The 24,390-nt window shown below is 40.4% G+C and overlaps 1 protein-coding gene across 1 annotated transcript in view; it reads left to right on the top strand.

Annotated features, from left to right (window-relative positions):
* Skap2 (src kinase associated phosphoprotein 2) overlaps positions 1–16,236 on the top strand; it is a 154,221-nt gene extending 137,985 nt beyond the window's left edge. The window contains exons 11-13 of the mRNA XM_021190526.2: positions 1,318–1,430; positions 15,304–15,404; positions 15,833–16,236. Of these exons, the coding sequence (XP_021046185.1) occupies positions 1,318–1,430; positions 15,304–15,396 (206 nt within the window). The 3' untranslated portion in view covers positions 15,397–15,404; positions 15,833–16,236. The remainder of the gene's footprint in view (positions 1–1,317; positions 1,431–15,303; positions 15,405–15,832) is intronic.
* Positions 16,237–24,390: the final 8,154 nt, after the last annotated feature.

Raw genomic sequence — 24,390 nt, 5'->3', positions numbered from 1 at the left:
TCTCTCTCTCTCTCTCTCTCTCTCTCTCTCTCTCCTTCCCTCCCTCTCCTCCTCCTCCTCCCCCATCCTATCATGCCACCCTTATTGTCCCTCTCATTCCATCTTAAAAAATAAAAATTAACAGGATTCTGTTACGTTGTATTTTCTAGTCCTTGTTTATTTTCTCACAGATTTAAGTGAAACGGTGCATCCCACAAATAATTAGATTCCATGTTATTCAGATTCTCCTTTTTAAAAAATGTTAAAGACATTAAGGAGAATTTAAATCTCCTAATAAATTAATACTTTGTGGAGATCAACACTATGTTAACTGTACTAATGTGACCATTTGTACTGAGGGTGCCAAGAAGCCTCTTGTTTAAAAGTGAGATGACAGCCCTGGTCCAGCATACATCTCCACATTATCCCATGGATTCACAGCTGACATTGCAGTGATGGAAGCTGTCAGCACATGTGTGTTCTGCCTGGCTAGTGAAGACACGGGCATCTTCTGTCTTATTGATATGACTTGCAGTCTTTTTCCTTAACTCCTCAGAACTCAATTATCATGAACTTAAAAACAGGAAGCAGTTCTCTGTGTAACAAAAGCATCCAGTGTGTTTAGCTGTGTGCTGTGTTTTAGGAGAGCCACATTGTGTGAGTGACAAAGCATATATTACCCAGTTACTGTGGTATTACAGAGCGACGAGCACTAAATAATCAATCAGTTAATGGTGTGTATGGCAGTTTGAGCACTTCACATCCATTGTGCTTATGCCAGGAGAAGGATGAACTGATAACTCCACTGTGTGAGCCTAATGTCCTAGACCTGACTAACAAAAGTCTGCATTAGCAATTTCAAAGCTGCAAAAATATTTTAGAGACAACTTTGAAAGACTTTGGGTACAAATGCTTTATATTTGAGTATTAAAGTATGCTATTATTATTATACTCTTATCAAGCCTTCTAAACTCCATGAAATTGTTACTTCAGATATGTCTGTCTTGTCCCTTAGATATTCTGATGGTACAGTAAGACCAGTTGCTCTTCAAACACATGTGAGAGCTTAGGACTTTCCATTAAAAATGAGCAGAAGCACCTTGCTGTTTGAGAATGCAATTGCTACAGGTTTTAGATTACGGATAGAAGTGGAGGGGGCCGTGAAAACCCAAACGTTCTGAAACAATCTTCATGAACATGCTCAGAGGTAGTTGCAGGTTCACTAAGATGTTCCGTGATCCAGGCCAGAGCTTCTTAGACTTCCTTGGCAATCTGAAATGGTCCTTTAATTTCTTTTGATTCAAGCATTAACCCCAAGTCTCTCTTTCTTTTTCCTAGGAGATAAAAGCACTGATTACGCTAATTTTTACCAGGGTTTGTGGGACTGTACTGGAGCTCTTTCTGATGAGTTATCCTTTAAGCGTGGTGATGTGATTTACATTCTTAGCAAGGTAAGAAAATACACCCCCAACCCCCAGCCCCCCACCCCTGCAAAAGACAGCTGTCAAAGGGAAATACACAGCTCAGTTCTCCTGCATTTAAATTTACAACACAAGGGAAAAATGCCAGTTGGAATTCTTCTAGGTCCTAGTTAACAATTGGAAGTTCACAATAATTAATTATTTTGTCAAGTGAACTATAATCAGAATTTAAACACAATCAGATAACAGGATTCAACTTAGCCGTGTGTTTACCTGTCACTCTAGCCCTTGGCAGGCATCCGCCTACTGCCCTATCCAGAAACAATATACTTATGTGAAAGTTAACATTGTAAGGTATTAGGTTATTAATTATGTTTTTCTTGCTTCTTCCTTCTTATTCTTCTGTGTGCTTATTCTGAGTTTGCCTGCCATTCTCCAGTGGAAACATTGTGTTTATAAAAAAAAAAAAAAAAGGTTTTCATCTTTGTATAAACACATTGGGTGTTCCAACAATTTAAAGGCTCTATATTCAGACAGGTTGAGGTAATTTTTTTTAAAGTTTAACACACTATATTTGTAATTGCAATACAAAAGTATATTGCCACAAACTCATCTTTATATACATGAGAATTGTGTCTTTGCTTTTTAAGATACTGGATTGTAGAACCTGTCTGCTCCAAATGTCAGTTTCTGATGCTATGTTGGAACTCTTTTAATTTTCATTCTAAAATTTTTCCTACCGTACTATAGGGATTTTTTTAAAATGTTCTTAAGATTATCTTAGCACCAAATCATGAATGAAAATGATTCAAATATAAGCAGAGAAGTGTTATATAGGTCATAAGTCTAACACTTTAAAGTTATTGATCTGAGAAATATTTTGGATATTTCAGAAAGGTGATAGGTATTATTAGATACAAAGAGAATTTGAAAATAATGTCACATTTTGGATTTTAATGTTGGTTGGCTGGCACTGAAAATCTTGACCCAGCTGGCCACAGAATCTTAGAGTGGGCATCTTAATGAAGATTGTCTATTCTTGGTGCAGACAGAGTACATGAGCTAACTATATTATCTTGACTCCTAGAGTAGTTCATTTCTGTCCCTTCTGCTTAATCCCATACCATATAAAGCAAGCACAATACCAGGACACATTCTAGACACCAGGAATCCTAAAGAATAATACATGAGCACTTGGAGATTAGTGGGAGAAGTGGGAGAAGGAATATTTACTAATAATACAGATCATGACTTATTGAAAAGCCCAAAGCCAAGACTGGTCGTGAACTCCAGTCAGCCTTCCAGTGGTGGGATCCATGCATTGCTATGTTATCTTACTGTCATAGCCACATGACAGCTTTGACTAAATCTGTTATCAAACGTTTAATTGTCCCAAGTTAAAACAGCAGCTTTTATAGTTAATTACTTAACAGAAATAACACTGTTTGGCCCAGTTCTTATCAGGAAACTTTCCTAAAATTCCTCCCAAATTTACCAAGCTCGATGTTTATTTAACCAATGTAGCTGTGAGTATATAAAATTCAAAGGTTGATTAACATGTATCTGAAATTTCAGAGTGTAGGGATACATGGCACAGCACTGTATTCCTTTGCGCACGTGGAACTCGTAAAGCCCATATTGGGTCTCCTCTCTACGCATCAGCTTGGCTGCTGGAAGCCTAGGCAGAATACCCACCCCCACCCCCTCCCCCAGGCAGAGTGGCATGGACTCGTCTCACTTCTGCCATTTCCTGTTCCTGTGAAATTAAAGGTGTAGTCCTAGTGTGCACCGTCCTTCCAGGATGCTGAGGGTAGAAGTTGAGTTCTCTGAAACCTGTTTAAGACCTTGGGTTAGAGGTGGCCCAGCTCACACGTAGCGTTCAATTCTGTCTGAACATCTTAAATGCTGTGATCTGGGAGAGAACTGGCCTCCTCTTTCAGACCTTTGCAAGGCTTGATGTTCCAACAACATTGGGTTCCTTCTATTGATAGCATTTTAGTTGGGACTAATTTTGGTTTTTGAATGAAGAGCCAAGAAAGATGAGTGTGTTAGTCACTGTATCTCCCCATAGCTAAATGATTGATACTCAGTCAGCAGCTGTGAGCCTCAGAGAGTGGTGCATGGTACCATAGAGAGAACAGCCTCCCGGCTCTGCCCCAACACGGCTGCAGACTTTGCTGGCTCTCTGCTGGCTTTGGAGGCGAGTGTGTGTGTGTGTGTGTGTGTGTGTGTGTGTGTGTGTGTGTGTGTGTGAAGACTTCCCACCTTGCACTGTGCAGGTGCGGAAACACTGAATGATCTCTCACAGGTGCTGTAACCTACAGTTTTGTCCAAACCTGGGTAGACACAGACCTTAAGTTAATACCATAACTGTGTTTAATTTCTGAATGCCTAAAATAATAAATTGATAACTCAAGATTTTCAGAAGAAAGCAATGGATTTCTAGATCAATGTGGGACCAGTACTGTATATTTTTAGAAGGATAAGCAGTTGACTTAGCAGGTAAAAATGCCTGCTTTACTCTGAGAACTTAAGTTCAACCCCTGAGGCCCATGCAGTATAAAGAGAGAACGCTTCAGAAACTTGTACACATACGCATAAGCAAACGCCTAATTCAATTCTTTAAAAATAGAAGTAGTGTAAAAATAACTATTTTGCATGACTAGAAATGTGTTTAATCTTAGAGTATTATCTAAATCTATGTGGTGATGGCATGAAGTTTTCACCATTCTAATTTATTTTTTTACACCATCTAGTGGCTCAGAATGAGTGGTGCAGGTAATTGCAGCTAATGTGCACAATCAGACTGGTGTCATTAATTCAGCTTTACATCTAGCTATGGGTGATTACTCTCCCATCTCATGTCAATAAAGTATTAGCATTAATCATGAAAAATTGTGTTCATCATTTTGAATTAAGTATGGAAATTGTATAAAAAGGAAGAATATATTTTAGGAAATCTAGCATAATATTTGTGAAGACATAGAAAATGAATACTTTGTAAGAAATTGATGCCATGCCTTTTTTAAATAAATAAAACTATTTAAAAAGTTTTAAAGAAATATAATTTAATCTTAGAAATGTACTGACTTTTAATTTGAAATATTATCTATGATTTAACTTACTGCCCACAAGTTTCTCAGTTTTGAATATGTCCATTTTAAAAAGTCAGCACAAAGTACTTTAAAGAAAGATTTTTTAGTATAAATATTTAGACAAATTTTAAAATCAAATTGTATGCTTTATAATAAAAGGCATTTTAATTTTGTAAATGTAATGGTAGAAAACATTTCACTGATTTGATGATTAGACGATTTTCATTATACATCGCTATGGAAATATACCTTTATTTTTACATTTTCCCACCCTCCTCCTGTCTTCCCTCCTCCCCCTCCTCCCTCCTCCTCTTCCTCCCTTCCTTGCCTTCTTTTCCATGAACATCTTGATGGCAAGTTGCTGTGCTCCGTTAGCCACAGGATGATGTATTTATGTCAAGCCTCTTTTGAGTTACACACATCTTAACCACCACTGCCCTATTTTTTCTTCAGTGAAAATCAAATGCAACATACAATAAAGAAGAGCTGGCAGACACCCTGCCCTTACCCCTTTCCTCTTTAACATTTTCCAATTAGCAGCTGCCATGTGAACCTCAGGCTGAGTTAGCCCCTCCTTCAAATATCCCCGCCTTTTTTTTTTGTTTGTTTGTTTTAGTTTCAACCTTTGAACCTCACTAATGTAAATCTAAATAATCTAAATACTGTTTGCCTTAAATGGAGTCAGTACCTTTTTGCTTTATTGTTCTCTTTGTATAAGCTTGATGCTGTTTTCTTAATGAATTAAAATAATTCAGTATTTTAATGTAGATTTAGAAGTCTTTTTTTTTTCCCTCCTACCAAAAGAAAAGTTGGAGCACATTTTCTGGAACAAATGAAGGTATAATTTGAGATTTTTATGATAACTGTTTTGTTGGAGAATTAATTCTGAAAATAGACAACATGATCTCATGGTTTTTTTGTTTTGTTTTGTTTTGTTTTGTTTTGTTTTGTTTTAAGAGAGGAAAAGTCATTATTAGAAGTAGAAAATCTTTTAGTTTTTAATTTCAGTTGTTTGCTGAAATCCAGTTGTTTAGAAAATCATGCTAAATATTTTACTATTTGCATCTCAGTTTTCTTTTCCTAAACCATGGACATTATCTGGTAGGCTAGTGGTGTTTTCCTGGAAGCGTGTTTGTACAATATTTGTATTTCATCAGTAGGTTCCAGGTCACACAGCAGCAGGCTACCTCTCTGTCCTGTTGCTCTGCCTTGCCGTTCTGGACTCACAAGCTCCCACAGTTATCTTTCAGTCTGTACTTGTTGGTACATTGCCTCCTCCTCGTCCTAACTTTTCCAGCAATAAAATGTTTTTAGAAAGCTATCCTTCAGCAGGAAAGAGGGATGCTGCTTAAAGCTCTGGAATATATTCTTTCTTCAGAGGTATGCATGACTTTAGCTTTGCTGCCTTTAAAAAAATATTTTATTAAGATCAAAATGGGAAATGTAGATAAGAGAGTGGTCATGACTGCAATAAAATGCATTTGAGGTTGTGTTGGCTGAAGGTTTAAGCAGTGCTTTGTTTGTGTTTGGTTGATACTTGCCAGTGATTGGTGAATTGTGGCTGTCATTGAGTATTTACTTCTTGTTAGAATACAAAGATTTACTTAGTATAGCTTTTGGGGCTTCAAACATATGTAAAACAAATGAATCAAAGGTCTCACTGGCAAAGACAAAGGCATTGGGGTTTTGTCTGTTTGTTTGTTGTTGTTATTTTAATATATAGTTCTCCTAGTTTCCTCATTTGTGCTCAGATGCCCCAGGGTAGTACAAATAGAATGGCCAACTACTAAAAACTGACCAGGGTAACTCAGGGGGACAACCATGGCTAACACTGAATCCCCAAGAATAATCCAATCCTGTGGCCTTTTGGGAAGGAGGGGTGATTTTTCCTTGGGATTTTGTTTGTTTGAACCTGACAGCATTTTGTTTGTTTGCTTGCTTGCTTGCTTGCTTGCTGTCCCTTTGGGTGCCGGGGCCCCATGCAATCTGCCTCTCCAGCAGTGGGAGCAGCTCCAGCCCCACTTTTCCAAACAACATTCTCAAGTATTTCCCTGTCTCTTCTCCCATAAGATGGAGGCAGCCCTACCTTCTGGGACAAGGCTGACAGTAAAGGGGAATGGGGCTTTGGAGGAACACTGATGACCCAGACCTTATAGTAACTTGAAAGAGAGTGAGCAGGAAGACAGCATCAGTGTCAGAGGTTCCTGTGACCATGGGAGGGACCGTTGTGGGAAGTAGCCAAGTGCCAGGGTCTACAGGACTCTAATTCTGTGTTGAATAACCAGAAGTTTCCCAAAAGCAAACCAGAGCCATAAATAAATGAATGCATCACTCTGTGTGTGTGTGTGTGTGTGTGTGTGTGTGTGTGTGTGTGTGTGTGTGTGTGTGTGTGTGTGTTAAATTGAACAATCTGTGGTCTCTTGTACCCTTTTTACCCAGCCCCTGCCTCAGAAATCAAGTTCTGGCACAGTGCATATCATTGTAAACTTTGCCTTTACTCTGTGATGTCTCCTCCATCCCTGTAGACTGTGAAGCTAGACATTCTTGGGTGGTTCTTAGGCAGGAGAGAGTGGAGACAAGAGTCAGACTGCTGAACTGAAAATCTTGGGGCTAGAGAGAAGGTTCAGCCATTAAGAGATTAAGTTAAGAGCACTTACTGTTCTTGCAGAACCCGGGAGTGTTTCCCTTCTCCAAGTGGCTCACAGTAGCCTGTAACTCCAGCTCTGGGGTGATCCTGCACCTCTGATTTCTGTAGACACCTGCATACATGTGTATATACCCCACACACACATACACATAATTAAGCTTTATAAAGTAGATGTTTAACAAATTAACAAGTGACATGTGTTCATAGTTGAATGGTTAGCTTTCTTTTTTTTTAAAGTAGAAAAGTTCAGGGAAAAGCTTCCATCTTCTATTTCTTGCTCTTTCGAAGATCAGATCCCCTTTTGTTTACTTTGCTTTTTTGTTACTTTGTTTAAACACTCTGAACTAAAAAGAATCTTGAATTGAAAAGGTTTTCTTTCAGTGTCCAGGTCCATCATTTAGGAAAGCTGGGGCAGAAACTGAACTGAAGCAGAAACCACAGAGGAAAGCCACTGGCTCACACCCAAGGACGGTACCTCTGGAAGTGGCCTGGGTCCCTTTACAGGCCAGGTGATGGAGGCAGCCCTTCCCTGCGGTCTCTTCTTCCCAGCTAACTCTAGGCTGTGTTGAGTTGGAGGCCCGAGGCAGGGGCTTTGGAAGTGATCTGCTTGGTTGTTGTTATGCTTCTGCTAGTTTGCTTCCATAATTAGTGCAAAGGGAAAAGAAATTGTTCAAAAGCGAACACAAACATTGTGGTGCTGTAAGCACTTGTGCGCCTGCTTTGCATGGTACTTCACGGAACATATATGTGTGTGGCTCAGCCTTACAGGAAGTCCATGCCCAACAGTGTTTCTGTGGAGACTACCCATGGACACAGCTAATCAGTACCCTCTCTAGAAATCAATGCCCATCCACCCTAAATCCTTTCCAGTCCTGGCACTGCGTGGACCTCAGTTAAGACATTACCTTTTTGATTTTTTGTATCAGAACATGAATTTTAAGTATTTCAACCCAGTTATAAATAACACAGATGGTTGGTTGATTGTTTTAAATTAATTTTAATTATTTATTTTTGGTCAGCAGCTATTTGTTAAACCCTTTCTGTGCAGAGAACTAGTTGAAGCTGGATCCAGAGAAGCTTTGAGTGGCTTCCCTTCCAGGATTTTGAGCTGGGTGGCAGAGACAAGGAGCCTAAGAAACAGAAAGTGCTAATAAGCAGTCCTTCCCCTAGGCTGTGGGCACCTGCAGAGCAGAGGCGGGAAGGCAGAGAGATGAGCATGCAGTATCTTAGAAAGGATTCTACCAAGGCGGAACTAAAGTAGACCTTTCATTTGTTCAGCCAAGAAGTATTTAAGTGTTTGCTTGGTCTTTTGTCTGTTAGCCATAAACTCTTATGCCCCGATAGACAGACAGGATAGACAGACAGAGGGACACAAGGAAGCCAACCAACCTGTGCTTTCCAACCCAGTTTGCCCACTGCTTCCCTCCTGTGCCTTGGGTGTGAGCCACATCTGCTGTCCCTGAAAACAGACATTTTCCTTTTAATCTCTTCACACAGGCCCTGCGTTACTCTCTCTATTCCATCTGGAGGCTCCACCTACCTGTTGGTTTTTCTACATAAAATTGCAAAGCCCCACCCCTTACTGGTCAGGGTTAAGATGAGCTCTCTCCCCTCCCCCATGTCATTCCTCCTTTCAGTCTCCCCACCCCCAATGCCTCTCCTCCCTCATCTTTCCTACTTACCTCCTTCTTTGCTACTTTCATTCTGAACTTCCTGATGTAAACGCCATGTCTTAAAGTATTTTTGTATTTAGCTAATACCTCATATAATGACAAGTATTTAAAACGCATTTACTAAATTACAGTTAAAAACAGGAAAGAATTCTGGCTTCTTAAGACAATGATGGAATCACGAAGTTAGGAGAATTTTAGTGCACGCCCTCACTTTACAAGTGAAGAAATTAAGACTCAACATAATCAGAGAAAACCAAATAAAGACCAAGGACGGAAGAGTTACACCCGTGGAGGCTTTCCAAGATGATGGGGTTTCTGCAGCCAGACTTGTACCTTCAGCCTAAGTTCCCTGGCAACCAAACTCAAAACAGAAGAGCTAGGGAGCTGAAATTCCTTCCAGTCAAAAAAGGAGAGCCCTGACTTTGCCCATCACTGTCTGCTTTGAAAAACTACATTCTCATAGGAACCTCTAGAATATTCGTGGATGATTGAACCTCGGCAACTTTTTCTAATAAAAAAGGGGGCGGGGAGCAGGGCAGGTAATAGCCTCAATAACAACAACAAATGTGTGTGTGTGTGTGTGTGTGTGTGTGTGTGTAAAACTAAGGGCTTCTACAAAGACCCAAGTGTATAATAATTCAACTTACTGATATATATAAAGTATGAAGTTGAATTACTATAGTCTCAGTGAGGAACAGAAGTATTACAGGCAAGAAGGAGCTTACCCAAGTTACCCACTTCATCTACAACCAAGACTGGCAAGAAGACAGAGAGCTCAAGAAGATGGGAAGAGGTGAAGACCCCACAGGTGCCTCCCTGAGATGTCACCCACCCTAATCCCCAGCGGGGCTGTCAGTGCTTAGTCCTAGTCAGCTTATTTCTCCAGAGAAACGGAATCAGGTATGTCCTGGTTCCAAGGAGACAGGTATCTTCCCTTCTGAAGATAAGGTGGAAGCTCTTTTGACATAGCATCTCGTTGGGTGTTGTGGAAAACACTAGCCAGCAACCTGCCAGAGGCAGGAGCCCCGTGCTTCAGCTTGCCCAAGTTCACTGTGTGCATAGATCAGAGCAAGGGTTTGGTAAATGATTCTTAGATAAATATCTATGAAGAACAATGATTCCAACTAGAAATTAAATTGATTTTCAAAGTTAGACACTTGGTGCACCATTCAGTGCAAACATGGACCTGGGATAGTTTCCAGTGTTTAACTTACTGAACATCTATTACATTTGCAGTATTATGGGGCATAGAGAAGAGAAGAAGGTCTTACTCTGAGTTCATGATGTTTGTTCTTTGCTATTGAAGGAATAAAACTGTGGTGTGTGAAATCCACTGAGGACCAAAAGCTCAGCTTGAAGTGAGATGTGTTAGTGTGGGTCAGGTAATCCAGCACACAAATCATGCCAGCTGACTGAATGTGTTTTGGGCATTGAACAGGATCTAGCTGGGGGAGGGGTCTTCCTGGAAACAGCACTCCATTGACACAGACAGGAGTGGGTGCAGGAGCAGGTGGGACCAGGCAGACCACAGAAATGACAGGCAAATGTTGCTACAGAGAGAAGCAGCTAAGCAGAGGATTTTGTAGTTACGTGTGAGGAGAGAGTTCTTCAGCAGCAGCATACACTGATGCAGACAGTTTCTTAGAAGCTCAGAGGAGCAGAAGTAACAGTGTAGCTATTCCCAGTGAGGTGGTAAAGGCCTGCATTGAAGCAGTAACAGCTGGACACGTGGCATGGGTGAACCCAGAAGCCGTCATGGAGATGTGGATTGGCAGGTGACAAACCCTGACACTCCAGCCTTCTCTACTGAGCTTTACTGTGAGTCTCTCCTTGCCCAACATGTCAATGAAGGATCAGGCAGGACGGCCATGTTTAGTCCACAGCATTGTTAAGTATTTACTGTAAAAATTTGAATTCAGTATGCCAGATCTCTGAGATTTAAAATAAATTTCTTTGGAGAATTAAATTCTTACTTGTCCATGTTTCTCCTGCTATTAAGATGGAGTGGGTGATGCAAAACAAAAAAGAATTCTGCGAACTGGAGGAACTCAGTCACACCTGAGTTCTAAATGATAAACCAGGGATCTGGATCCCACAACTGTTGTGAACCCAGTGCAGCCATGGAAAGCACCTCCCAGTGGTGCTATTCCACGAGCATGGAGAACCGTGGGGATCACACCCATCTCCAATGGTCAGGGAACCAGCAGGGACATTAGATCATCATGGGTATCAAGCCTTGTGTTGCTAAGGGAACCAGTAACATGATGAGAAAGTGAAGGATTCATACAAGTTCTACACACACAGACACACGCACATAGAGACAGACAGACAGACAGACAGACACACACACACACACACACACACACACACACAATGAGATAACCTTGAAGAAAGTCTTTATATGTTTAAAACATTAACTTAGTTTTTAATCTATTAGGCATAATTACCATATGTGGAAAATAAAGGTTAAATCCATTGATTCTTAAATTCATCATGCTTAATATTCTGTGGATGAAATTGCTTTCATTTCACAAAGGACTAGAATGTGTCGGAGCACGGATGTATGCTCAGACAAAGGATATAGAGACTGCCCAGCATTTGAAGCACCTGTTGCCTTCAAACATAGCAGTAAGGGACTGAGACCCTAGACCCTGCTAGTGCTTTAGGTTTCTGTGAAGCAGATTTGTTCATCCAGTTTGCAGAACGTGGATTGACATACTCAAGAAAGGAGAGGATCTGGCACAGAAAAGGATTTAAGTGAATTTGGGAATCTTACTCAAGTGTAAAATAACACACCAGCAGAGAGGAAGGCTGAATTAATAAGCAAGTGTGAACATGTGTTTACTACTGTGTTACACAAAGTCTATTTCTCTTTATCAAAACTAGTCCTTTCCCCAGCCTTATTGCACAATCTCTCTATTGCCCAGTAAATATTAACTATAAACAAATAAGATGACTTCAGCGGTTTGACAGCTGTGACATGGAGTCAGACTGCGAGGTTTGTTACCATCTTACTGTTATTTCCTGAATTATTAGAGGAATTTGACTTTGGGTTTTTGCCTCTTTGACTGCCATGTTACATTTTGCCTGGAAGCCATCCATTTCTCAGATAGCACATTCCTTTTGAGTGCTATTTTTATACAATAAGCATCACTACACCTCTGGATCTTGATAGCATTACTGCGGGAGGAGAAAGCAGCTTTGTGTTAGTAATTACCTAACATTGTCAGAAGCTGACTGCAGGCCTCTTCCCAGTGATAACAGAATAACCGCATAATGTAGCTTTAGAGCACATGATTAATAGAAAATAATTACACGTCCTACAAAGGGATGCAATATTTCTTATAAATTGACTAAAATGGTTTCCTGTAGATTAAAGGACTCTTCATTATTTTATCAGTCCTCCCGAGGTACAATCACTTGCCTATGTTAGCATTTCAGTTGATGGTAAGAGCCGAATAGGGTGAAGGATACCAGATGGCAGACCTCGTACCTGAGATCTTGAGAGCAGTCGGATGACGTGATGCTTCCCGACCTGTCAAGAGTTACATGGCAGTCTGGTATGGGTCTCTCCTCTTCCCCTCCCCTAGGCCCCCCCCCCCATCTTTTCTTTATTAATAAGGTTTGAGGGGTGATTTTTAAATGATCCATCTGTGACTTTCTAGAACAATGTTATAATTACTGTGTAGATTTTAAGACAACATGGTATTTATTGATGGCATTATTTCCAACCATTAAGCAATCTATCATTTGTGATCACATATGTTTGGGGCAAATGAGCTGGCTTTCTGTTTTGGAAGGAAACCTTGCATGATGTTGAATCTTGAGGCTAAAGTTTAGAAAACTGCTCTAGTCCAAGGAGTGTTTTCATCCCGATTTATGGGCTGCAGATGGTTTAATTGGGATTCATGTTGCTCAGGAGGCTCGTGCAGAGGACGGTGGAGATACAAGGGGCGCTCCTGCGTGCAGTCTTGTTGACTACTCTGATGGCTGCAGTGCACAGCTGTAAATCTGCCTTCTAGAGTTTTTGTCTTGCTATATTTTATCTTATGTCTTAATTTCACACAGGAGTATTATGTGGAATTATTTATAAATAGAAAGTAAGAAATATTCTGATTTTTATTCTTACCATTTTCTGAATATGATCTGATATTTTAGAGCATTTTCATGAGGTGTGTATTTCATACATGGGGGTATATTTTAAATTAAATGAAGCATTTAGGATTACTTATTGTAACATTTTACTTTCTCTCTGGAATGTTCTGTGTAAGGGATCCGTTTCCCGCTGAGAAAGCTCCTCTCTGTTGCCTGCTACTGTCCATTCTAGTTAATTACCCTTACTGTTCTACCACACAGAGCACCAGACTTTCTCAAGTAAAATCTCTTGTCTTAATTTGAGGATTTATGCTCTTTGGGGGAGTAATAATAGGTCCTTAGTTGACAGTACAGATTATAGCCAAAGTAGAATAAAGTTCCATAAAGCTCTGTGACCTGACCGTCGTCTCCAGGCTCAGCATCACTCCTTGGCTGCAGGTTCAGGTCAGTGGTCTGCCCTCCCACTGGGTGCTTTCTGGGTCTCCTATTGGCAGGCTAGACCTTTTGCTCTTCTGATGTAATCAGTTGGGGGAAAACTAAGGCTGGTATTGGGCAAAACTTTCACTCCCAGACTTAACCCATTAATCCATTTTGATATCTTACAATACAGACCTTTGATCTGTAAAGTATCTTTGTTTGGCAAAGCATTTGGGCTCCAGTTGTATTCATTTCCTTAAAAACTGAAAGGGACAGTTTTATAAGGTGCTTTCTAGGATACAGTGATTGCTAGTCTAGTGTTCGGTAAGTTGATACTTCCTTTTGATAAATATGCCTTATGTAGATTACACGCATCGTTGCTGAGTTCTGGACTGAGTACTCACTGCTTGGACAGTTTTGTCCACTAAAGTTGCACTATCAGTGAACTTTTAAACTTAACACCACCTCAAGAGTCAAGGCTGTACCCTTGTTAGAACAAGAAATATGGGGTAAGCCTTTTTACCCCCTCTCCTTCCCGCTTTGTTCTTTGAATAAGCCTAATTCTGCTACTGCCCACCACTTTAAAAGCACTCATAGATTTTATCCTTTAATTTATAGGTAGACTGTCTGTCGATACATACATGCTAATGTTGCTACATTTGTATTGAAGAATAGCATAATTTTCCCTGCGATGGTCAATAGCATACAAATCAATATGAATGTTAAGCCTGCATGTCTATCAACCCTCCCTTCCCTGCACATAACTCAGTGTGCATATGCACATTTATCTATGACTCAGACGTTGGAAAATCATAACCTATTGAATTACTTTGGGGATTGATTTTAAAAATTTATCTTATATGAAAAATTAAATTTGGGTCTTAATGCTTGTGCAGAGTATTGCTTTTGGAAGATATTATTCTTGAAACTTGTAATTCATTTTACTTGTTTGTATCTCACTAAACATAAATAAATTTGAGATAAAAATACATTAGTCAATCTGGCAGACAGAGGCCGGTTAAGGAGGGTTCACAGTGCCTAAAGCAATGTTGTGTCTGTCAGTGGGGAATGGAGGAGAGAAGAGAGGGCCAGGTTTGTTTATCTCACATTGTAATGTGCAGAGCACCTCATCAGTCACTCTGTTCACAGATTAATATTCTGCCTTTCAAACTAGAAGACTTTCCTTTCCTATTGATCTTCCATGCTGCAAGCAAACCTAATGGTACCTTTACTTTAACATGCCTCCCAAGTTTAGGCAGTGCAGGATCAGTAAAAGCTTTGGGATATTATTTTCAAAGACTCCATTTGTGAATTATTTTGTATTGGTATTAGTGAATTTTTAATTTTAGTATTTTCTTATTCTCCACTTTAATCAGCTTTAAATGTACTAGATTTTCTGAAGAAGGGGTGCACCCCTGAATTCTAAGCCACTCAAGTTTCATTAGGACTTACTAGTTTGTCATTGTGCCCTCCCATCCTCCACTCTTGGGGAAGAGTGACTTCTGTCCTTGCTAGATAGATAATAAGCTTCCTAAAGGCACGTGCAGCCCCTCTGGCTTCATGGCTTTAGCCTATGGTGCTCAAGGCTGCACTGTGGAGAGAGTGGGAGCCCCAGAAACTAGCTCCTGCAGTGCTCATTCTCCATGTTCTTCTGCTAGTGACTGCTTTTGCGGTCTGCCCAGTAATGAAAACATTTTGTGTTGTACAGTGATTTAAATACTTGCCAACAGCAATGGGTTTGCTTGGGTTTTGTTTCTTTCTGTTTGTTTGTTTGTTGTTTTGTTTGTTTGGAGATTTGTTGTTTTTGTTTCTTTTGGTTTGGTTTGGTTTGTCCAAAAACAAAAAGGATGAAAATGTTTTCATTTGCAGCTCCAGCATTTGTAACTTTATAAGAAATCATTTCTAAGAAGTTGCATACAAACAATACTGTGCTTACCCCAACCTAGTGGTTAATACTGCATATTGTTTTCAATTAGGAATACAATAGATATGGCTGGTGGGTAGGAGAGATGAAGGGAGCCATTGGCTTGGTGCCTAAAGCCTACCTAATGGAGATGTATGATATTTGAGAGTCTTGGTAAGTACATTTTAATCCAATATTCTGTAAGAGCTCTTCTGTTCTCTTGCTCTCTTCCTTGAGTCTTTGCCTTTTTAAGTCTTTGTAGTTTTCTGATAACATAAGTATGGTGCCCCAAATCTGTTTTTGTTTTTGTTTTATTTTGTTTTGCTTCAGCTTTAATTTTTAAAAATAACTAGAGAATTTACTTTGGAAGTGAACAGATTATTTAGAGAAAGTTTCTTTGATAATAACCAGCTGTGTTCATAAACCTCCTCCTATCTAGTAAAATGCCACTTTTATGGCCTTCCTGAGGAAATTTTTGAAAACCGTTGAGCAAATATTCACTTTTTTTTGGCTAAAAATGTTTTTTTTTCTAAGCAGGATAAATAAATAGCATTTCTACTAAAGAAGAAAACTTAAATGTAGCTTTCTCTTTTTGCATGCAGAGAAGTCTTGTGTTTGTCTGCAAGTGCCTTGGAACATGGAACGCCTGAGTGCCTGCTCGGAGCCACCTTCCTTTGGGTGACCATTCCTGCCTCAGCTGCCATTCTATGTAGTCACGCACTAAAGCACTCTGTCGTCAAATTGAGCAGGCAATGATGGCTCACATTAGATACAAGCAGTAGAGATAAGACCTGTTGCTGTTTTGCAAATCATTAGTTTTAATTTGCCCGTTTGGTTTGTATAATAAAATTAATTGTGATTGTACGTGAATCTTAGTCACCGACGCTGCCAGTGAGGGTTGCTGTTTCTCTTAGCTGCTGAGTGTAAGTTCTCTTTAGAGTGCTGCAAATAATTTCCTAGACTTTGTACATGTTGGGTCAGTAATAACGACTTCTTTAAAGCTGTAGAGATGACTTAGTCTGCTATTTTATTCTTCATAGAGTAATACCATGTTTTCATTAAAGAAGTTGTATAGACTCACAGGTTTACCTGCTGTGGGTAAGAAAGAATAGACTGGCGCTTGAATTGCGGATAGAGGGAAAGTGATAGCCTGCTGCCTGCTAGTGCACAGAGCAAACCAGAGCTGGGTCTCTGAAAGCCCTTCAGTATCCTAATTTGATGATGGGCTTGCCAGTGTCTTCTAATATAATTTTATTTAAATTTAATGAAATCAAAGATTCATAAGAAACCCCATTTTACCACTAATACAATGATATAAACAACTTGAGCATGTTTTCAGAGTCCGAGGACAGCCAGGCACTCTCTGACCTCTCTGAATCTATCACTGCACTATCGCAATCCCACCGCTAAGCAGCAGTCCTGGTTGAAACTCCTGTGCACTGCTCTGGACCAAACAGAAGAGCAAGACTCAGGATGGCAACAGTTGCCAGCCAGCAGTGAGGGAAGGGAAGGCTGACTTGCTCTCTGATGCTGTTCGTTGCTGCGTGGGTAACGGATGCAGAATCCTGACAGTGCTCTTTCATATATAGTTAAAATTGGAGTGTTTTTAATCATCTCTAGAGATGGAAGAGGAGCCTTACCCTGTATCAAATGCACCAGTGACTAGATATTTTGGAGTAAATGGAATCTACTATTGAATCATTCTTTAGCAGGTCCTAGCTTTTGCCTAATTTTTCAGGTCGGAATGCAAATTGGCTGATATTTTTTAAATCTCCACTATTTATGTAAAACTATATTGACAAGCAATATTAAAGAGTGTTTATTTTACTGTTATACTATGTATGTTGTGATCACTCATTTTCCAAAGTAAAAGAAAAAATATCCTAAGTTTTCCTATGTAGACATAGTCCAAGTTTTCAGAAGTTACATTTGTACAGTTACTCATTTCCTACTAAAGCGTCATCTAAATAGGTTGGAGTCGTCTTGGCAAAAGTTAGACAGGCAGAAATTAATTCGGTAATTGGTCTTTCAGGGCCAGCATGGTTGAAAAGCCAAGCCTAGCCTGTGGTTACAGGGGTTGTGCCTTTAACCTAAGTGGCCAGCAGATGGCAGCAGCTTGTCATTTGCACGTGGAACCACTTGGGAACCCCTCCCCCACTCGGTCGACTGAGAGGCAGTTAGATTTCTGTCTCCTTTTCTAGTTAATCCAGGAGAGGGAGTCCTTTGCCAACTGATGGCCAGCATTTCCAGCACAGAAGCTGCTTCTGCCCAGAGCCTCTGGCCTTTGTTCTTTTTTAAACTTGAATATACATGGGAGATAGAAGACTGGAACCAAAGGCCTTTAAAATTGGGAAAGATGAAAAGAACTGCTGTTCCCTGTGCTTTAAGTGTGCTTTCTGTTCAGTTGATAAACTCGTTTTTTGTGCTGTGAAGAAGTTTCTCTCTAACCCTGACAGTATATCACATTCTCTTCAAGATCATAATAACATCATTAATGTGAATTTAAACAACAGGGCTTGTTAGAAAATATGCTAATTGTTATGTTCTCATTATGTTTGCCTAGCTTTTATTTGTTTTTCTATGAACAGTTAGAGAGCTAATTTTTCTGAAAGGTGATTGTAAGTCATATTTTATATAGCATTTTCTTGATCGTTTGCTCTGTACTGAATTTGTACTCTGTTGCCATTAGATCTTACAATAATGTTCCACTCTGCAAATTTTTAAGGTTCAAATAAAGTTTAATTGTTTGCAAACTGTTATGATGCTAATAATTCAACAGCCTGCTGTGTTACTAATGAAATTACTTTGTTATGATTAATTTGGAGAATAGTGTGTTGATTGTAGTAATTAAGCACAACAAGGTGAAGTAAATGATGCTAATGCCATCTGGCCTCCAAACTGAATGAAGAAATGAAATAGGGCTGTCATTTGAATTTATTCAAAGAAGTAAGCATCATGCACATGGCTCCCATGTCTGTGGGGTTTGCACTTAACCACCACACCCCACCCCATTTTTGACCACTTTTCGGCATATGACATGTTTTTATGAAAAATGGTGTTGATTGTCCTGTAGTTGTTGTGAATACTTGGTTTTAAACTGATTATTTTACTTGTAATTCAATTACAGATAATTACATACAGTACATAGGATCATAGTGGGGAGAATCACTTTTCAACCATCTGTAGGTAAAGTCGGTCGGTACATGTGGGCCTTTTTCTTTTCTGTCAGTGTAGAAACACTTTGGACCTAGCCCTTCACAAGTAGCCCGACTCCCTTTAGTTGTTTTAAAGTGTTTGTCTTTACTGGTGGAGCCTACTCTTGTTGCTTAGATAAAACCATGAGCTGTGGTCCAGCCTGGAGCAGGGCAAAAGGTCTCCAGTAAACACCTGTGAACTGCTTTGATAAGAAGGGGGGGGGGGGACTTGATCTCTATACCCAGACAAACAAAAAACAAACAGCCACAATCCTTCTACAGTTAGTGCATCTGCTCTGCAAGGATGCTCTGAGTAAGCAACCGGTCCTCTTCATGGAGACCTTAGCAGCTGGGCCCCTAACTGTATCCACAGGAGCACAGGGTTTGTCAGTTACCGAGTGTAGCTACATCAAGCTATGGCTCTGTGCTAGCCACATGTTCAAAGTTATGTAACTTTTTCAAATGAGAGGCGCAGGTGGCTCAAGGAGCTTGGAGCAAGCCTGTAGCTCTTTCAGAGCATCCTAAGCTACCACCGCCTTCATTACCCTCAGGCAATGTCAGAGGAGCCAGCTCCCACCCTGTACCTTAGAAATAAGCCCTGTAGATTTTCACCTTGGGTGAATCTGTTAAGAATTCAGTCAAGTGTGGTGGCACATGGCTGTGATAGAGGCAAGTGTATCAAAAGTCCCAGGCCAGTCGGCTACATAGTATCGTCCTGTGTTAAAGGGAATCAATAAAGGAATAATCCTGAGAGGAAAAGTTTCACAGGTCCAATTATAATATAATTATTGTGCTTTAAAAAAAAAAACAACCCACAAACCCTCAAACAAACAAACAACAACAAAAAACCCCCTCTACCCTCTGTCTTCTCAAAAGTCATATGATCATAGTAACTTGGATGTGTACTGCCCCCAGATGAGAGGAGATACTGCTGTAGATAACTCCAGTCAAACCCTTGGTTAGCTTCAACCCGTAACATTTGCGATGGGGACGAGCACAGGAAACACTTGTGCTTGTGGCAAAGCTGCAGAGAGAGGTATCTCCCCCAAGTTCTCAAGGGTTTCCTAACGTCTTGACTTCAGAGTCTGTTTCCCCAGGAATCTCGCCCCTCGTTTTAAGAGTTTTCCTTTTTATTATCCATTAAACAAATGGTAAAATAGTACTGTACTTGTCTGTTTCCTGTTTATTGACCTCAACTTTTAATATAAAAACATAACTCCTGTTAGGGTAAAAGCAAGTGCTCCAACAGCAATTTAGCTCCTATTTGAGAAAAATGTCACGCGGACACTCAGAGGAGGAAATTAACACCACCAAAGCCTGCCAATTACAGTTTCCTCAGACTAGGACAGCGTTCCTTCAAATACACTGATCCCTACACTCTGACTTCCTCTCCCAGCCCCATATAGCCTGTATAAAACTGATCAGTCTGCACCTGTCGTGTTCAATGCGGTGACACCGGTTTCATAATAGTGGCTGACGTTACAGTTTGCTGTGCTATGTACTTTTCTCGATTCTCACAACAGCCCTGGTGAGTTCTGTTTGTCACTTGCTTTCCTGGTCACAGTCACCTACACTCTCTGTACTTGGTAACTGACAAGCCTGGTGCTCATATGAATGTAGTTAGGATGTAGTTAGGGATGTAGTTAGGATGTAGTTATGGATGTAGTTAGGATGTAGTTAGAATGTAGTTAGGGATGTAGTTAGGATGTAGTTAGGATGTAGTTAGAGATGTAGTTAGGATGTAGTTAGGATATAGTTAGGGATGTAGTTAGGATGTAGTTAGGGATGTAGTTAGGGATGTAGTTAGCTGCTAAGGCCTCAGTGAAGAGGACTGGTTGCTTACTCAGAGCATCCTTGGAAAGTTTGTCTCAAGTCCTAGGAAGTAACTTACTTGGCCAAGTCAGCACCTTACCCCCCCCCCCCAATCCCCCTGAATTCAGTACCATTGGACTAAGAAGTACTGTGAGGGATTCAAGCAGTGCACACAGTAGGTGCACACACTCAGCAGCTGCTTGTTGACCAGTAATAAGGACTGCAGTCCTACACCTGTGGAGGCACCGATCTAAGCACGGACAACGTGACAGTTGAATTCAGCGCTACTCCTAGCCAAAACTGTGATAAGCAGAGCATATGTAAAGCAGCTAATACACTTTGATGTGGCAACTTTCCCATGAGCCTCCAGCACAACCGAAGGTGAGTTAGCCTTGGTTGCAGGGTAGGCAGGGCCCATGGGACAGTTTCCTAACAAGCCTCTCCCATTCTCTACTTTCTCATCCACCATCCAAGGACCCAACAGAAGCCCGGAGAGGGCTGCGCAGTGGACTGCTTCTGTCTGGGGTACTTGTTTTGGGTGACTACATCTCATTAGGTAGAGTTGGTTGTTGTTGTTTCTGATGTTGTTGTTGTTGTTGTTGTTATTGGTTTATGCCAGTTAAAATGTTACTTATAAACTGTTTAGTCCTTAAAATTGCCAGGTGTTATAAAATGTGTGTCATCTTGTAACTGAGTGATTGCAATGTTCTGAGGTAAGAATTTGTCTTAAATTTTGTGGGACTCTCAGGTACTTAGATGCTGGACACTAAGAACACAAAGTCTTATTCTGTAAGTACACACATACCCACAAAGTATCTTGAACAGGGCTCCCCAAATAAAGTTTTCTGATGCGATTTTTTTTTTTTTTAAGAAAAGACTTATTTATTTATCTGTTTTATTTATAATCAGAGGTTTGGTGGGGTGGGGAGCAAAAGGACTATTAGAGGAGGAGCCAGCACTCACCATGGCTCTCTGGAATTTAACCAAATCACATCCTCCTGTAGTTGAAGATAATGGTGTGTTTTTCTTTCCATGAGTTCTTTGAAATGTGTACATGACTGGTCCCCACAGTTGTTCCTTTCCTAGGGAGAGTGAGTGACTTTGCATTGTCACGATAGCCAGGGACAGCGGATAACCAAACAGGCCTAGTTGGTATAAAGCAGACTGTCCCCCACAGGTGAATACCCTGTTCATTCCCACTTCCCAAATGCCCGTGGCCTGTAGCATCCGTCACTCCTTCCTGCCCTTATTCCACTTCCTTCCTCCTCTTTGGGATTTCCCAAGGAGTTAAATCATATGAGGATTAAGCCATGACAGCTCTCATCACTTTATTCTGTACACTAAATCTAGCAAAGCCAATATATGTAACTGTTGCCCGTGCCCTGAGTCCTAAACGGAAGGCTTGGCACAGCTGCTGTGAGCGGTGCCACAGTCTCACCTGTGGCCTTGGCTGCCCAGTATATTCACCTCCTTTACTTGCTTTTTTCCTTCCTATCTAATTAAATGATCCCACTTTGAATAATTACATTTACGTGCTAGCAGCAGAAGAAGGGCATTTCAAATACAGAGTTGGACAGCCTTTCCCAAGTAGATTCACAGTCACTAAAGCAGGATGGAGCCCAGGGAAGAACAGCTCCTGGCAGCCTTACCTTGCTGCAGCTCTGAGCAGGCCAAGCCACAGACCATGGCCTGAGACTACAAGACAAGCATCTCTTGATTTTGTTGAATGTGCGCTTAAGTGCTGTCTAGGAAACAAACAGGGAATTGTTTTTCTTGTGTATTACTACAGAAGGGGAAGGAGGGATGTGTAAGGGATTCAATATTAGCTCTGTCAAGAAGATTTTTATATTCATTTTTTAATTGAAAAAAATTCTGAACTCCGTGAAGCTACTAACTTTTGTGAGAGGAGTAAAGGGCTATGTGTGAGTAATCTCTTTTGCACAGTTACTGCCCTTTATTACTATAAAATCAAATTCTAGAAGCAAAGAGTGACTGTTTAGGGATGAACAGGGGTAGGGACAGTCCTCAGGTTAACAGTGAGGAGCAAGGAGAGCAGTTCCTCCCTGACTGTAAGGTGCTCCCAGTCACCCTCCCTGCTGACTGCTAGTGCTCCCCGATCATTCCCCCCTCCTTGAGACTGGGCTTGGGGGAGATGAGTGTCTGGAGGGATCTGAGAACTGCAGAACAGTGTCAGGCATGGCTTTGCTGCCTTTGAAGGTCTGAAAACTAAAATGGAAATGGTAAAAGTAACAACTTCTCCTTTACTCCAAAGGCAAGGGGGCGGGAAGCAGGTCCCAGCTGCAGCACTTGCAACAGTCCCCATGCAGTGCTGGCTTTGCTATGTTGTAACCATTGATGTTCACAGTCCTAGAGATGTTTGGAGTTCTCCCATATGCTTTTAAATCAAGCTTCCACGCAAGAGTCAATTTCTATGAGTGGAGATTTCAAAACTACAGGTTGATTACGGTCTGTAAAGTTTACAAATAAGCCAGATATTTAAAGCTTTATCTGAAAGTCATCTGGATGCATTAGAGCATTCTTAAACGTTCTGGAAAAAGGAAACAGATGCTCTGAGGAAAATCTCTGCACAGCGTCCCTTACTCTGCTGCCTGTTAGGAAACTGCTTCCACGTATGCCTGTGTGTGTGTGAGAGAGAGAGCTACTCTTTCTAAGGCACACGTTTTCATCAGGTGAATGGCTGTGCACGCAATGCTTCGGTCTGACTGAATTAGTCTGGTAGGGGAGCACTAGTCTTAGTTTATAGTTTGTGAAAGTCCAAGAGTAGAAATAAAGGAAAACCAGAACCTCATCACATGTGACCTTAATGCTTTAATGTTATAACTTTAGGCAAAGCTAATAAAAAATGCAAAGGATCACTTAATAATTTAAATTATCTAAAAAATTATGCATACTACTTCAAATAATAATGGCTTTCATGATCTGATTTTTTTAAAAAAAATCATTTCTCATGTCTTGAGTTTCTTAGAAGTTTGGATATCAAAGTCCATCAGAGTTTATTTAAGATTATTAAATATATTTGTTATGATTATGCAGTCACCAAAGATTCCTTTTTTTTTTTTTTTCAAATTCTTACAGTTGTGATCCATAGTACTGTTAGACATAATTCCAGGGACATGCCTGATAATATCATTGTAGTATGGTGTTAATTTTCAATACTTTTCCTTAAAAGCTCAATTTACGATCTCACTCTTAATTACTTTAAACCATTATTAGCCAGTCCCATCAACTCAAAAACAAACACAAAAGGCCCTGTTCTTGCCTGTCAGTTTTTGCTTTCTAAAAATAGCATTCTCTACTGCAGCTTAGCTGACTTCAGCTGGGAAGCTGCTCCCACTGCCTTGTATTTCCTTGACTGTTTTACAGATTCTTTGGTAATGTAAAATGGTGGGGGGGGGGGGGGGGGAGCTGAAGTGAGCAGAGCAGGGCGAGGATGTTGCAGCCACTGCCGCTGACTGGAGATCAGGCTGCTTGTAGAACTTTTCCTCCTTTTCCTAAGTGACCACAGAAGAGGGTTTTGTGTTCTGAGCACGCATCTTTTGCTTCCCTTGGTGCTGTAGTTGATAGCAATAAATACTTTGTATTGATTACTACTTAATTCTAATGGAAATATGCTAAAGCTGGAAATGGATCGTAGCTTAGTATTCAGCACCTTAATTTTAAGGCAGTTTCTACATTTTAAAATATTGATATGATTGTCCCAAATGTGCTTCTGTTACTGGACCCACTTCACGCTATGAAATGATCTTCATTTTATGTATTTTGTAAAGATAATTTCGTTCACAGTATATTGTCCCCTCTGGTATCTGACTCATCATGACTTTCACATAACTGAGAAATGTGTCATTTCTCTTTGTTTAGCTCCTTTTGAAAACACAGAGAGCATCAGATCAGCACATTCGGGATTAGTATAGAAATGCACAAAGGGAAAGAAGAAGAAAAGGAAAATGCGAATGGACAAGAGTCATGGATGTGTGGGGCCTGCGTGGGGGGGAATCTCTCTTTCCAGATGAGGTTTTTCTCACTGAAAACATGTTGCAAAGTGTTTCATATGAGGCAAATATGCAGGAGTTTTCTTTCTTGTTTTTTTTTTTTAAGAAAAGGATAAAGCAAGAAATGCCCCAATACACAGCTCT

Source organism: Mus pahari, chromosome 2 (genome assembly GCF_900095145.1).
Source record: "Mus pahari chromosome 2, PAHARI_EIJ_v1.1, whole genome shotgun sequence".
Lineage (NCBI taxonomy): Eukaryota > Metazoa > Chordata > Mammalia > Rodentia > Muridae > Mus > Mus pahari.
Note: the sequence above shows the minus strand (reverse complement) of the source record. Positions and strands in the feature narration are given on the sequence as shown.